Here is a 15,468-nt window from a genome sequence, read left to right as displayed (position 1 = left end):
CTGAGAACCGGACAACATCTATTTTTCATCCCCCTAAATGTTAAGGATAGTCCCTAAATTATTATTTTTTTAATTCTATTTTTTTTTATGATAGCATTAAAAAATACATACAACCCCTAATTTTTACTCCTCTACGATCAACCCCTATTTTTTATTATAAATGATAAACATGGCAAAACAACGTTCGCCAAGTCAGCTAGTATACTATAAATAATATTACTTATAAAATGTGTCATTTCAAATGGAATTAGGCGGCTTTTAAATTATTCCGTCATTCTTTCCTTGTATTTAAAGGCAATATAAAAAGACGTTATCAAACGCCATTTGAAAGATAATATCAGTGAACCCAGTAGCTATAACAACTTGAGGTTATAATAATTCAGTAGGTAGATACATATTAAGATCAAAATCGTCTAAATTAAAAGTAGGTACACAACCTATTACTTATTTTTATTAATTGTCTCGCCAATTAGCTTATTTAAACCTGGAAAAGATGTTTGTTTATGGAAAAACAAAAGATCAAAAGACGCTACGTTGGATTGTGTAAGATAAAACTGATCGCGTTGTTTAGAGGTGCTGTTGACTAATCGCAATTAAACGAAACGCATTATTTCGTTTTACATCATTTGACACTAGTAACCAGCACAAAACCGCAAAATGTGTGTGTACTTATTAACATGTGTTAGAAGTTATACTTCTTTGGCATAACCAAATGAATAATAATTTTGTAGAAGAAACGACACTAACAGTAAAAAAACTTTAATGTTGACTATAGCTAAAATTCTTTTATCACTTTCAGGCATCACTGCCTACTAATTCCAGATTTAGTAAACCTTTTTACAAAAATTAAATGTTATCTATGACTTGTTCGCAAAACCACTTTTAATGTGAAGCACCGCACTTAATAAAATGGATACATTCACTATCAAATAAAATGTATGTATAGACTCAGATGTTCAGACTCGTATTGAAATTGAAGAATGTGCCCGGTCAAAAAGGTTTGTAATTCCTGACATGTCAAAAAATGATAGCTGTCAGAATTCTACGGAATTAAAAATCTGAGTAGGTCTCAGTAGCTGCTCCAACTCTGCGTTAGGTGTGTTCAGAAGCCATTCCTTTAACAGTTTTTTTAAAGTACAGGGCGGGAAGATGTGAACAGCCAATTCATCTTATTGTAGATGTAGTAATAGTATTATTAACATGTCAATAATACTTCACACACACTACTGCAGTCACGGTCACACAACAGTAGATTTTTGGTTACGTAGGCACGTGCGTTACGTACGCAGGTAGCATAGTGTCTGAAGTAACTCAAGTCCCAATCACCCCAGTATCCACCACCCTTGGTTTACAAATAAACCATTTATTCTAACAAGTAGTAGTTATTTTTCTACTAAGTTAGTAGCTTCTAATAATTCGTTCTCAGCTTAGTGGTTACAGAACTGTATTTTTGAAGTAAATTTTTCAGGGGAACTTTCGGAATCCAAATAAAACAATAGCGTGAATAATTGTTTTTTATTACATTTTGTCACAAACTACAGAACTGCGACTCTACTTCGAGGTTGTCGTTGAATCAAAATGCTTACGTCAAAAGTATAAATAAAATCTATAATAATAAAATTTTATTTCATTATCGGTACATAAAAAATCTAAAATTCATATACAATTTGGCTAATTTCAAAATGGGATACTTGTTCCCAATCGATGCCAAAAATCAAAACTAAAATGAAAATAATCAAGCAATTTATTGGAAAAAAAAGATGTTTATCACAACGTTATGGATTCTAGGATCCTTTACTAATATACATAGTTACAATGATTAGCATCATAAGCTAAATGTTACAAAGCCGACATCGAAAGCCTGAAAGTGACTCGACTTTAACTAGAAAGTAACTAAACGAATCTGCGATAATAGAACCTACAGCTTTATGAAATTTAAAAACTTAGCTCTCCGTTTACGCGGAACATTACTTCTCCCTTAATTGCTACAAACTTAAATGTAAAGAAATTGTATTATAAATTATGTCATTTGTAATAAAAATTTGTACAAAAACAGACAAACTATGGCCGTTCGAAGTTATATCAATTTGTGTGAAAACAGTTGCAGGTCAATAGAGAAGCATGTTTAGCGTTAACGGAATGTAAACTTACAATATATTACAATTCATTAAAATGATAAAATTAATACGAATTCATTAACACGCTAAGAATTAATAAACATACTTTCATTCAAACAAATCGTACGATTTTATTTTGTTACCCATAGTCTAGGCTCGGACCTGCCATCTAGACGTACCGGTCCAAAATAAACTCACAATTTGTACCAAACATTCCCTATTAAAATAACTGTCTGTGATCTTTGTCCTTGTGTAGTCAAATGTTAAAAAGTGATATAAAAATAGCTAGAAATAAATATACGAGCACCAACGCACGAGTGCGTAAAGCTACGGCCCTAATTTCAGACGCGTTTTAAATCTACATTTCAATCTCACCAAATTGGCGTCAGAATAAGAACCTTTCATAAACACCAGTCTTATTCTGTTCTACCAAAAGCAATTATTTGTCTCTTTCCATCTTAGCGAATATAGTATTTGACAGAAAGAGACGAAAGTGAACGCGAAGCCTAAGTGGGCACAAGAGGCACCAAAATTTATCAACTACACAGTTACAAAGAGTATGGACAGCGTAAAGGCAGCGACTGCGGGCGAGTTTAGCTAAGACAGAGACATATAAACACAAAAAAACCGGTCATTATTGACTTGTACTCGATTTTTAAACCTTAAGGATGCGTAAATTAAAAAAAATCGTATGGTGTTCGATATTTACGCGCACAATTTGTGTTTATATGTCTGTATACTCGAGTTCACGGGATCCAACCCACAACGTAGCTACGACTGCGGGTGCATCGAGTCAAGCGAAGAGCTCTGCCACCTGAAAAAATTATCTCGTTCAGTCTTACGATTTACTTTTGTTATCTATGATATATTTCCTCTCGCAATGGTCAAATAGCTTTCATGTACACTCTGATTTAAAAGACGTAGTTAATATAAAAAAATATAATTTAGAATGAATTGATTTAGTCTTTTAATAACGCGTAAAATTGTAAACAACTGTCAGATATTTCTTGTTCCGCGCCATGTTTGGTAGCTCTTTTAACCAATCAGGCGCGAGATTTTTCTGGTATTGTCAATTTGACAGTTGGTTTTTTATATGCTATTAAAGCATTGGATAATGCTTTAATTTATGACAGTTACAATATTTAACAGTTAACAATATAGTAGTATGTATTGTTATAGTTTTGATGAACAAATAATGCTGAAAAATATTTAGATTACAAAGAAAATATTTGAGGTATATTTTATCAACCCAATTATATTTGTTAATCTTGCTTATTTAAATTTGTATCGTAGCCAACTATTAATGTATAGTATTTTGTGTGAAAGGAACATTACACAATTCATGCTAAAGCATTAGAGGCATGTCCAACTCACATATAGTAAATATACAAGAAAAAAGTAGCAAATATATTTAATTTTATTTCGGTAACTGATAAGGTGACTGACAACATTACAAGGTTCGGCCAATAACCAAAAGAGAACATAATTTTACGTGTGGATTTGCTGTTTCGGATCCTCATAGCAAGTTTTTAAGGTAAGTTATAAATAAGATCATCTTTGTTTTTCGTAATGGTTACCATAGATTGTCAATAGTAATACAGGTTAGAAGGAGATAGAGATATAGTAATGTATTCTTTTTCTAATTAAAAATTTGTCGTCAATGATTATCAATTTTCCCTGTAGCTTGTGACTAGCTGTCACTGAATATTAAACCTAAAAATAGTGTCAAATTTAATATTTAAAATCATTAATAAAACTTTAATTATTATTTTACAGTATTTAGCCTGTTATAACTTCTGCCATTACCCGATATTTGTCTTTTAAAGTTTATGTCTTTTAAGAGACTCACCACACGTGTCGTTGCGTCTTCTAAGCGCTATTCTGGCTCCGTCGCTGCTGGCGTACTGCAATACATACACACACACATTGAAAGGGCTTATGTACAGACAATTGGCACTACCAAAAATCACTTGAGCTAAACAAATGAATTAATTATATTCATTTCGAATGAAGTGAAAATGTTCAAAAACGAAGGAGCTTTTTGACAAACGGAACATTCCGTGTCCGTGATTAGAGATAGCCAATCACAAACAAACGACGGCGTGTTTCGTCTTTGTTTTTAAATTCTCACTGCCTTTCTTAGCCAAATGATATTTGTTAGCGCAAAGGAAATCAAAACAAAATGACACACTGAAGAAAAACAATACCCATGCTGTTTCATAGAACTCATTCTCATTCAGTTAGTGTTCACTCTCATGCGTGGAAGTTAGAACTCTCGGGCAAACTATGATAGTGTCTATCTGACCCCGTACTCTGAAGACCTATAGTGCTGCCTCAGCCGCCAATATCATGGCTGAGCTCAGCCCAAACAAAATCCAACTTTACCAGCTCCGATGCCAACATTGAATCACTGTCCTACACTCCCCGAGTCTCAAACATCGTTAAAATACATGAACTACCTACAGAAGTGTGAAACTGTTAGATAAATGCGGTTTTACAGTTAGCGTAAAGTACTCATTGTAAAACTGCGGTTTAGTGCAATCGTCACTGTAAAAAAAGCTTTATTAAAAGCGAAGAATGTTAACCGCCGCCGTGCCAACATCGTGTCTCGTGACCTGACCTTAATCTATTGGCTACGCGCGCCTTTTTGCAGGTTGTTAAAGAACCTGAACTGGAGTCGTAGCGTTAGGTCTTTCCGTACTGCAATGGAATAAAACATGTGACTATGGTGGAAAAAAATGACGATCGTCGGGTTAGAATGAGAAAACCAGTGCGTTATTGACCGAATCCGCGTGCAGACACGCGAACCTGCGCACTTACGAGTATGGATTGGGGTTAAAGTTTGGCAATTGCGTGGTCGTCGGGCTACGTCCGTTCTGCTCCTGAACAACGTCTGCCGGTATGAGGATCGTGTTTTCGACGCTTTCGTCGAGGACCGGTATTACCGTCTCTTTAGTGGGCGTGGGTGTTTCGGCGCTGGGCGGCGTGAGGTTCAACAAGCTAGCGTCGACGCCCACCGCGGGCGGCCGGCCGGGCAGGCGGAGTCGCAGGGACACGTTAGTGCGCTTTTGCACTCGGCAATCTGACAATATCGATGGCCATTATACACAACCCGGTGTCATGCTCGAGGGATGCTCTAGTTACTCCTAAGTAAAACGTATCATGCGTGGTGTATGGCTTTAGGTTGAGAAGGGTCGCCTACTATTTAAAGGTAAAATGTTACGTGTGTGATGACGATGTTCGGGCCTCATCGAGTCTCCATCTGTACGTAATGATTGTTTTAGACGCGTTGTGATTATGGATAAACGTATAATGTGTCGTTATGAGATGACAATTCATTTTGATAAGTGTGAAAAAACAATCTGGAACATCTTCCATCTGTGGATATGCTTTATGCAATAACCTATAATAATTTTAATTCTGATTACCAAAAAATCTTAGAATAAGTCTCGTAGTATGAAGGCACCAACCTTGCTTACTCAAAATACCAAAAAAGTTTCTTAAGCTAAATACAGATTTAAAATAATTAATAATATTCAATATATCGATACCATAAAATCAGTTTACAAGTACGAACATTTCTGAAAATCCTAAAAAAGCAATAATAAACGTCAACCGGTCTTTACTGACGATGTTTCGTAAGCGATAATAAGCCTTAATGTAAAGAAACGGTACTGACTTCTGTCGATGTTCCTCTGCAGATGACTGGCGACGCGATGGCGAGCGTCGCTGTACTCGAGGTGCAGACCCAGTCGGAGCAAAGTGGGATTTGCTTCCACCAACTTCGTTATTTCCATCTCAATCTTGTTGCCGAGGACTTGCGACCGCTGAAAAAATAATAACACTAGTAAAGATGGTAAAAAAAATCGGTTGTCTGTAAACTGTTAAGTCGGTTTACTGACGATAGTTGAACGTGACAACGTCATAAGAAAATACTGATGGAATGGCTGCATTTTTCAAAAGAAAATTTTAATTTTTATACTTGACGAAAACATGTAAATGCATTATTGTATAGCAGCTGTCCACGCAGACGCATCGCTCACTCAAGTAGGAGAAAGACAGATGTCGAACGCGGAGGCCGATTGTGCCTCTTTGTCGCTCATTCCGCGCTCTCGCTTGCACTTCAAGCCTTAAATGGAACGCCTCAGAGCGAGGTAACGCCGCATGAGTCATGTTTTTTCGTGCGTGCAGCCGGCTCCATCGAATTATAAGACGTTGTCACGTCAAAAGATTATTCTTTATTTGTACGCAAATAAGTAGTTTTTACATAAAGATATTCTTAATAATAAGTAAAGACAATGCAATGAGCTATTTGAATATAGAACCAATAACAACTGTGACGTAGGTTCAAGAAGACCTACTCATCTGTAAAAAGATGGGCAGATGGTCTGCCAAAGAGATGGAGAGCAGAATGCTAAATCACTTAAACAAATGTCAAGTTATTTTACGTGACAATTATCAGTCAGTCACAGACACACATTATTTTTCGGTCAAAGACAAATTACGGATAGAGATGGTATGTCATTATCGATTCGACTAATCTGTGGCCGACTTGTGTCACGTGACTGACGTATAACTGTCAATAATTTTAATTGTTGATTTCTAATAAATGATTTTTTTTATGGCTCTGGCACGACTTGTGCATTAGCCAGCGTCAAGTATAGGATTTTTTATAATTAGTGCTTGTCTTTTAGAAATTCGACCGTGTCCTCCATATACGGTTTAGGCACTCGCCCGGTACCGCACAACCCTCCCAAAGGCCGAGAACAAATTTAACTTAAATTAAAACTTGCCCTCGAACCGGGAATCGAACCCGGTACCCCTCACCTAGCTGCCACTTAATAAGACCGCTAGGCTATGAGGCCCCTAAATTATTATTTACAAATATATTTCACTCTTTAAAGTCACATTTTATACAGATTACACTCTTATTTCTTTAATTCTTTTTTTTTTTTAAAGGCTATAAAACCTGTTCTGTAAACTTTAATATTAATAATGAGATATGTATGTAAAAATATGCAAATATGGAATACCTGGTTGGAAGCCCGGAACTCCTCAACAATGGTCGTTGTAAGCAGGGATTTAACCAATTGCACCACACCAGGGGGGCTGATAAAGTTAGTCTCCACATTAACCACTCGCAATGTCGAATTCTGTTCCAAGGCGTCAGCCAAAAGTTGGGCCGTGCGGTCGTTCAGACCCACGTTAACCAGCGATAGAACTTCCAAATGTGTATTTGTTTTTAACCCTTCGAAGAGTTTCTCGAATTTCTCATCGCTTATGTTCTGGAAGGAGAAATGTGTTCAGGAATTGCGCAGAAGTTAATATATATGAAATAAATGTACGAAAAACGATAGTACCGACGAAGGTACCAATTTACGGAGACTATTATTTATAAAATAACTTTAATGATTTGATGAATTGCAATCGTACATATTTTTTCATCTCTTTCTGTCAAATTATGTATAAGCTGTGATGGAAAGGAATAGTGTACTTTTGTCAACCAGTGGAATTAGTTTGATTTAGTTTTTATCATGGGTAGGGCTGTACTCAGTGTACTGTAATAATTAATGAAAATTATGTTTCTTTATTCAACATTTTCATTGGCGTTATAAAATCTCAAGAAAATAATATTTATTTTAAAATACCTTTTTTTGGCCTAAAACAAGAAACATTACAATTATTCCTATCCATAACAATAATTGTTAATGTATAGGAACAATATATAAGTTAACTATAGGCTATATTACATTTTAGAATTAAATTCATAATATAATATGATTTCCCGATTAGTATGTTTTTAGCCTTTGAAATCTCTTTAGTCGTGTTTTACTACTTATTACAAATTGTACAATTGAACTCATTTGAATCGGGTTAATCTTTTCTATTGATAAAATTACAATTAAAATACCTTAATATTATTCCAATTGAGATCTGTCAGATTCTGGTCATTCTCCTTCACCCTTTTGATGGTATCTTCGGGGTCTGTGTCGTTTGGTGGGTCCATTGGGTACACCTGGAAAAAAACATTTGGTTCATGAAAATGCAACAAATTATATTTATTTTTGCCATCCCGGGTATCAAAGCCACAGCTGCTGGGCAAGTGCCATCATATCCAAGTGGTTCAAGTACCGCAAACAATCTATATCTATCTATATAAGGTCTCTACTTTTGCCATGATAATTAAATTCTTCGTTTTATAATGCCTTTTACTTGTTAAATAAAAAATTAACCTACTTAAAATCAGAAAGTTATCAGTTTAACCTGTATGGACATTGCAAAAATTGGAATCATATTTTAATATGATATTCTATTTAGGCTTCTTCTACATGTAATTAATTTCGTAAGTGTATGTATATTTGTCGAGAAATTTCTAAGTCTATCTTTTTTTATTTAAATCAGGTATACCAACTTGTGAAAAATTTCATCATAATCGGTTCAGTAGTTTTTGAAATAGTCAAGCATTTTCTGAAGGAATGTGTATATAGTAAAAAAAAAACTCAGTTTAAATTTTTAAATGTCTAATCTGACCTCTAAAATACTTAATTTTTTAAATGGTTATTGTATTATACCTTCGGTTTAGTCGCTTTTGTGATACCGTCCCATCCGAGGCCAACAGGTTGCCCCTTGTTTAATAATGAGGCGTGGTACTGGTCCTGATTCATCATTGAGTGGAACCCGAGAATAGCTAGAAAAAGGTAAATTAATTATTGCTAAATGTTTGTACTCTATATAGCGATGCTGAATGCACTGCCCATTATCTATTAAAGATAATTATCGTTATATGGAAAGAAATTTTATATTGTACAAGGCAAACCAACCAAAATCGAGAAATTTCGAAAACTGTATTTTTACACTCTAAGTACAAAAGCACCTAAGCAAGAGGGATACAATTGGAGCTGTAACATTATATTTTATTACATAATTAATAACCTAGAGTCTAGACTATATAATAATCAATACCCTATACATCGAATCTGTTTTTTTCATAGACAAGGCACCAATCACAGACAATTTTGTCTGTGATTGGTTTTTCACTAATTAAGTGTTTTTGCATAGTAACATAGAAACTGTTTTCTTGCGGAATGTGAGACAACAACCAATCCAGGCCACTCAAAGAAGCCTGTGATCGAGAGGTTTCTAGGACAAGTAAACCTTAATTAGCCAACTTATGTTATAAGAAAATTATATTTATGATTTTTTTTTAATTCTAACCTTGTTAGATAACCTTCTTCCTGTATCCTAAAATATGAATAAAACAGCAATATATTTCTATATAAAGTTTTCCCTTCAAGACTAACTTAAAGTATGCCTTGGAGTAAAGGCCATAGATTTAAGTAATGATTTGTGAAATCCATTAAAAAATTTGGCCTTTTAAAATGTTATTATTGTTAATTAAAATATGGGTTTTTTTCTAACCTGCATTTTTGTACTTACAATGTCTAATTAACTTTTTGATAAAAAAGAATAACTAATGACTCACCGGCAAGGTCAATGATTTCCTCCTGTGAGGCAGAGGTGAGTGCCTGCTCATATTCATCACCTAGATCTATTGTAATTTGTTCATCTGCATCACGGACTTTCTCTGGAGGTGGTGGTGGAATCCACTGAAAATTGCAAATTTGGATCACATAAGATTTATTTATGTTTTGACCTTCACAAAACAGCTGGGTTTAAAGGCATAAAGAGATTTATTTAAATCATTTTCAACTAAAGGAATTTTATGATTATGTGACGAAAACTTAATAATTATTTTATTTGCAACTTGTTAAGTATATTCTACATATTTTCAATTAATATATTGGTTTATCATTTTTCCTAGTGTTGCAGAGAATTTAGTGCCACTAATTACTATAATATTGTTATATAAATCTTTAGGCCTATATTCTAAAACGTCAATCAAACTTAAACCTAATTCATGTGCTGTCAAATGATTTTTTCTGTGTGAAGTTTCATGGCCAAGATCACATACAAATATCATGAGATACAAATTAGGACATGGATCTTAGTGCAGGTATGTGTAATAATAAATTGAGATACAATGAACAAGGAAACATGGATATAAAAATTTTTAATTTGTTAATTCAAAACCTTGAATAACTTACATTTAAATTACACAAAAAGTAAAGTATGACTTCATCACTTCCCCTGCTAAAAGTTTAACATGTAATAACAATGTTATAAAGATTTTTAATAGAAAGCGGATTCTTGTCATAAGTTAATTCCGATAATTACTTTCTTATAAGGTTCTGTTTTCTATAATTTTTTAAATCATAATTTTAAAAACTCACAAATAAATATTGCTTCAAATACTGTAGCTTGAAAGATTATTTAAAACCACATTATCTATTGATCACAGTATTATGTGTCTGTATATTAGATATTTAGTTTTCTTAATTTCAAATACATACTAAAAACCAATAATGAGTACATTCATAAATTAATTAAAGCATTTAAAATTTCACAGGTATAGTTTGATAGGGGTGTAGTAATTAGAGCTTACCTTTTTCCCTCTAACAACACCGGCGACATATGGTTTCACCTCTGGCCTATCAGGCGTCTCAAGTGCCTGCTTATTAATATGTTCAATCAATTTCTTACGATTCAGCGGGCCAGTGGGATCCTTTTCACATGCATAGTTTGTCCTTTGAGATGGTGGTAAAAATGTGTCCTGAAATTGGTGATGATTAATTAAGTTATAAAATATTTGTTCATAAACATTGAATAAAAATACTTTTCTTTTATAATAATTTTGACGTACACATGTCTTAAACAGACTTACACTATTTATAAAATATAAATAATTGCATTGTTTTAATAAAAGTATTCATCCGTCACTTCAATACGGCAAAAATACAATTTAACAGTGCAATTGAAGCAATTTAGTTTTTATGAATAAGAGGGTTAGATTTTATTATTCTATTAAACTAATTTCTATTCAATCAATTTTGTTTTATTCACCAGTTTTTAAATCAGCGGTGCACTTTATTGTGTTTATGTTTTGTTGAAAAATAACAGTTAAATACTATTTAAAAGTGTGAAATTAGACTAATTAGGTTTTATGATTAGGTTTGTCAAGAAAGTAGGACTATAAAAGTTTGAAATCTTTACACAATCCTTTTATTCACAATACTGGTAAAAATATACTGCAGATACATAAAGAATATTAAAAAATATATAAATTGTTGTCACAAATCATTAAATAACAAGTAAATAAGGTTTTACAGACTGAACTGATAAGCCAAAAAAAATAACAATATCTTTATGCTACTTATTTTATATAAATGTGTTAATATAACTTTATCTAATTGTAGCAGGTATTATTTTCCAATAAAATGGAACTCAAGATAACATATTGTTAGTAAAATATGAGTCATGATTGCACCTAACACTACAGAGTACAGTGATAATAAAATTCATTTAGATTCATTAAAAGATGCCTTAACATCTTGTAAGGCGGAATGAGGTAATCTTCAATTACAAAGATGATGCTACTTTTAAAATTCTATCTTAAATTTGATATGTTCAAAAAAGAATTTAAACCATATATTTTTGTTACTAATTTTAGATAAAGTTATTATATACAAAAGGTATACAGCAATGTACTATATACCTTTAATTTGCATTTTAAAGGAATAAATCTTTGCTTTTTGGCTTAATAACTTTTAGAAAGCAGAATAAATTACGATGGTGAGACTAACCTTAAATACTCATTTTTGCCGTGTAAAGAGTTAAACTTAAATATATAAAATAATGAGGTAAAACTTACATCGGGGTCTACTTCCTTAGCGAGCATAGTCAGCTCTTCTTGTGTCAACTTCGACAAAAGTTCGTCGACATCAATTTCATCGTATGTGGACAATTCTCTGCCGTACAACTTGGCCGGTGTCGTCATTGTCGTCGTTTTCGTACTTGACGACTTCTGCAAACACAAAGTATCACACCGTTGACATAAAATCCTTTATCATTACATAATAAGGAGACTACACGGTAAATAAACACGACACCACACCCATAGAAATTAATCGATAACGGGAACGTTTGTATGAATCCCACACAACAGAACAGAAAACCAATGCTGTGTTATTTGATTAAAACTTAACCTTACGTGGAATGTTTCGAATAAGTATTGGAATCACTTCTTTATTTCTATAAACTACAAAACAGCAGGTATTGTTTTTTACAGCGCCAATAGCACCGTCTAACGCGAATGAATGACAATCAAAGACTGGAAAACCGATTACGAAGTCAGAAAAGGAAAAAATGCACATAAGTGGGAGTGAATAAAAATTACGATAGTACCTTGTGTAAAAAAGAGACAGACTGTGCTTAGAGAAGCGCAACTTGTAAGTGTCTTGGTGTCGTGAAAGGCTTGTTTCATTACCGGTTTTTTGTCAACAAAGTATTGAGTTTTTCGGGAACACCCAAACCAGATTTTTATTCACGAATTTTTACATAATTTTGGTGAAGATGCTTATTGTTAACTATGTAAAGTAAAAAGTACTGTCAAGTATTAGGTACTTACAAATAAAAAAAAAGATAAACAGTAAAACAGATAGATATGATACACTTATTTTATATTAAAATTTCGTGTCAGAATTTTTTGCTGTGTTATTAAAAAAAATATTACAGGTGTTAATATTATAAGGGCTCTTACCTAACCTAACATACAATGTTTGCAGCTGTAGTCAATAATAAATAGGTACAGCTTCGCAATGCGAAACCATAGTAGTTTTATGTACTTAACCCGTTATGATAACAACAACAATAGTTGTTAGCGTTTTCAAAATATCGTATTAGGTAAATCAAAATAAAAACTTTTGCGTATGAATAAAAAATAACAATTTTAAAACTTTATTTAACTGCCTCGGTATGGGAGGTCATGGCTTATGTCAAAATACTACTACAATTATCTCTGAACAACAATAGAATATTGTGTAATATTCTATTTCATGCTTGGCCTGCCTAATGACTTGTTGCTATTGAACTCCCGTCACGAAGTCACGACCTTCCTTATTATTCATTGAGATCGTACTTTAGTCGTTCGAGTATGTAGGTACTATGTAGATGTCTATTTCACTAAAGCACTTCCATTATACCTAGTTAAATTAGTCGCCTCAAATAAATAGTGTATGGCTTTGTGATCGGTTTCTTTCATGTTATGAATTAAATAAATATTCAAAATTTGCCTTCAAATATGATTTTCATATTTTAGTATTATTGATTAATATACTTAATTAAGACCTATTAAACTAAGAAACATTAACGACTTTGTGTATCTTTCAAATTACGAAACTTTTGTAGGGAACTAGGTACTTTACCTATACTATTAAATATTAATGGTAAGTACCTATATGGCTTTTTCTATAAGAAAAATAAAAAATATTTATATATATACCTACATTGAAATAGCACTCTAACTTAGCAACTGCCCAAGGCGATGTATTTAAGATATCATGAAAAAAAAAATATTGTGTAACATGATGATATTAAATAATTGTAGTGACTCTTGATTGATTCGATAAATGTTTGGTTCTGTTGACCACGCTATTACGCCAGGCTACCCGCTGGCGCATCGCCAGTCTGCTAAAATTGGTGGTTGCTATTTGCTACAGATAAACGGTATTTTAGTTGCAATCGGGCACTGGCCTTCTGAGAACCAAAAAAAATACTGCGAGATAGATGTCTAAACTTAATTTAAATAATACTTACATGATTTAAACAATTTTATTAATACTATTTTTTGTAATTTTACACTTTTTGAATAAAAAGTAGTAAATAGTTAAATAATAAACAGTAGATGTGAAGGGCGAAGGCATCTTTTTAACCTATCATAAACTTTAACAAACGAAATATTATCTGACTTAAACGCCCCAAGGAAAATTATTCTTGCACGAACTGTATTTTTAAATCTAAACCTCTGTATCTCTTCTTCTTCTTCTAAAAAATCTTATAAAATAATACTCTATGTTCCTGGCTAGTGACGTTCCAAAATGCATAACCGATTCGTTGACCAAAAAGGTCAATGAACCTAGGAGAAATAAATAGTACTCTGTGTTTAAAAAATATGATTTCAATGTCAAGTCAAAACAGCGGTAAATTTGTAAACGTTCATAAAAGTAGTCCACTTTAAAAATTTAATCATTTTTAACGGCAATGTCGTTACCTTATGGACCACCAGTACAAGTTTCACCTTTTATACGAGCTGCAAGATATGCTCTATTAGCTGTTGGTATTATGTACGGTTTTAGTAAACAAATGCTGTATGGCAAAATGGAGGCCCAATGGAGAGAAGAAGAAGCAGAAAGACAAAAAAAACGAGACATAGAAAATGCTAAACTGAAAGCAAAAATTGCTGCTGAGGAGAGGGAAACAGTACGACAAATGGAATCTGGAGAACTTTTCAAGCCTGGAAGACTTTAACGAAATTAAACTATTAGTTTTGATACAACTTATACTCATACTAACGTGCGTAAAATACATTAATGTGTCTCATCTAGGTACTCAATAGTTTAGTCACAGCGAATACTTCGTGTTGTTTCTACAAAGGTAATTTATATTTCTTCCACACATGAACAATTGGTATTCAAAAGCAAAATCACAATGCCTTCGTGTGAGAAAGTGAAGAATTAACAAGTACTAACCTACCACGTATTTAACAACTTTTCACTGCGCTTCGCAAGTCAACTTATACGAGCATACTTCAACTAAAATATGGTCTTGCAACTTGAAAACTCCATTTACCTAGAGCATTGAGGTTGCAGTAGGTACTATTTTAGAATAAATCCAGAAATGATTCTATTTCGTATATTTTTAAGCCTTGACTTTCTCGGGAATAAAAATCGCAGAGATATGAATGAATATAGGAACATTTAATATAATACAATGATTAATATATTATTATATGAGTTTCATTTAATAGTAAAAATATAGTGTATACGCTTAATGAAAACAACGTAACCGTTACATGGCCTTCATCAATCCTGTCATTTTTGTTAAAATTTGACACCCGGTGGCGACCTCAAGACCTAAATATTAAAATCAAAAAAATGTGTGCGTGTACTAGGTGTACACACGTAAGAAGTGAAACTTCTTTATGACCTTATTTTTCGAAAAATGATCTACTATATGCAACTTTACAGAAATTGGTTAAATAAAGTTAAATTAGATAAAGTTTAACAAAAGGCTTTTATTACCATAGACATGAATACAAATACAATTATTTCATTTTAACTTATTACTGTACTACTATGTAGTACTAAGATTATTACAGAATTTCATTAATTGTAATAGAATTATTAATATTACTATCATTGTTATCGTTATTATATATTTTTGTTACTAATGGCTT

The 15,468-nt window shown here is 32.9% G+C and overlaps 1 protein-coding gene across 14 annotated transcripts in view; it reads right to left on the bottom strand.

Moving 5' to 3' along the window:
- Window positions 1-1,501: 1,501 nt before the first annotated feature.
- The window catches only part of LOC125063214 (tropomodulin), a 50,419-nt gene continuing 36,452 nt past the window's right edge, over window positions 1,502-15,468 (bottom strand). For 2 of the 14 annotated variants that reach the window (XM_047669522.1, XM_047669521.1), the window contains exons 2-11: window positions 11,887-12,039; window positions 10,621-10,788; window positions 9,601-9,724; window positions 8,690-8,805; window positions 8,029-8,133; window positions 7,151-7,402; window positions 5,797-5,944; window positions 4,938-5,199; window positions 4,738-4,817; window positions 3,962-4,021 (exon numbers count right to left, since the gene is read on the bottom strand). In XM_047669522.1, the coding sequence (XP_047525478.1) occupies window positions 4,775-4,817; window positions 4,938-5,199; window positions 5,797-5,944; window positions 7,151-7,402; window positions 8,029-8,133; window positions 8,690-8,805; window positions 9,601-9,724; window positions 10,621-10,788; window positions 11,887-12,039 (1,371 nt within the window). In that variant the 3' untranslated portion in view covers window positions 3,962-4,021; window positions 4,738-4,774. The other 12 variants (XR_007119478.1, XR_007119479.1, XR_007119480.1 and 9 more) reach the window with 12 other exon arrangements.

This window comes from Pieris napi, chromosome 3, assembly GCF_905475465.1.
Source record: "Pieris napi chromosome 3, ilPieNapi1.2, whole genome shotgun sequence".
NCBI classification, from domain to species: Eukaryota; Metazoa; Arthropoda; class Insecta; order Lepidoptera; family Pieridae; genus Pieris; species Pieris napi.
This window is presented reverse-complemented; position numbering and strand designations above follow the sequence as displayed.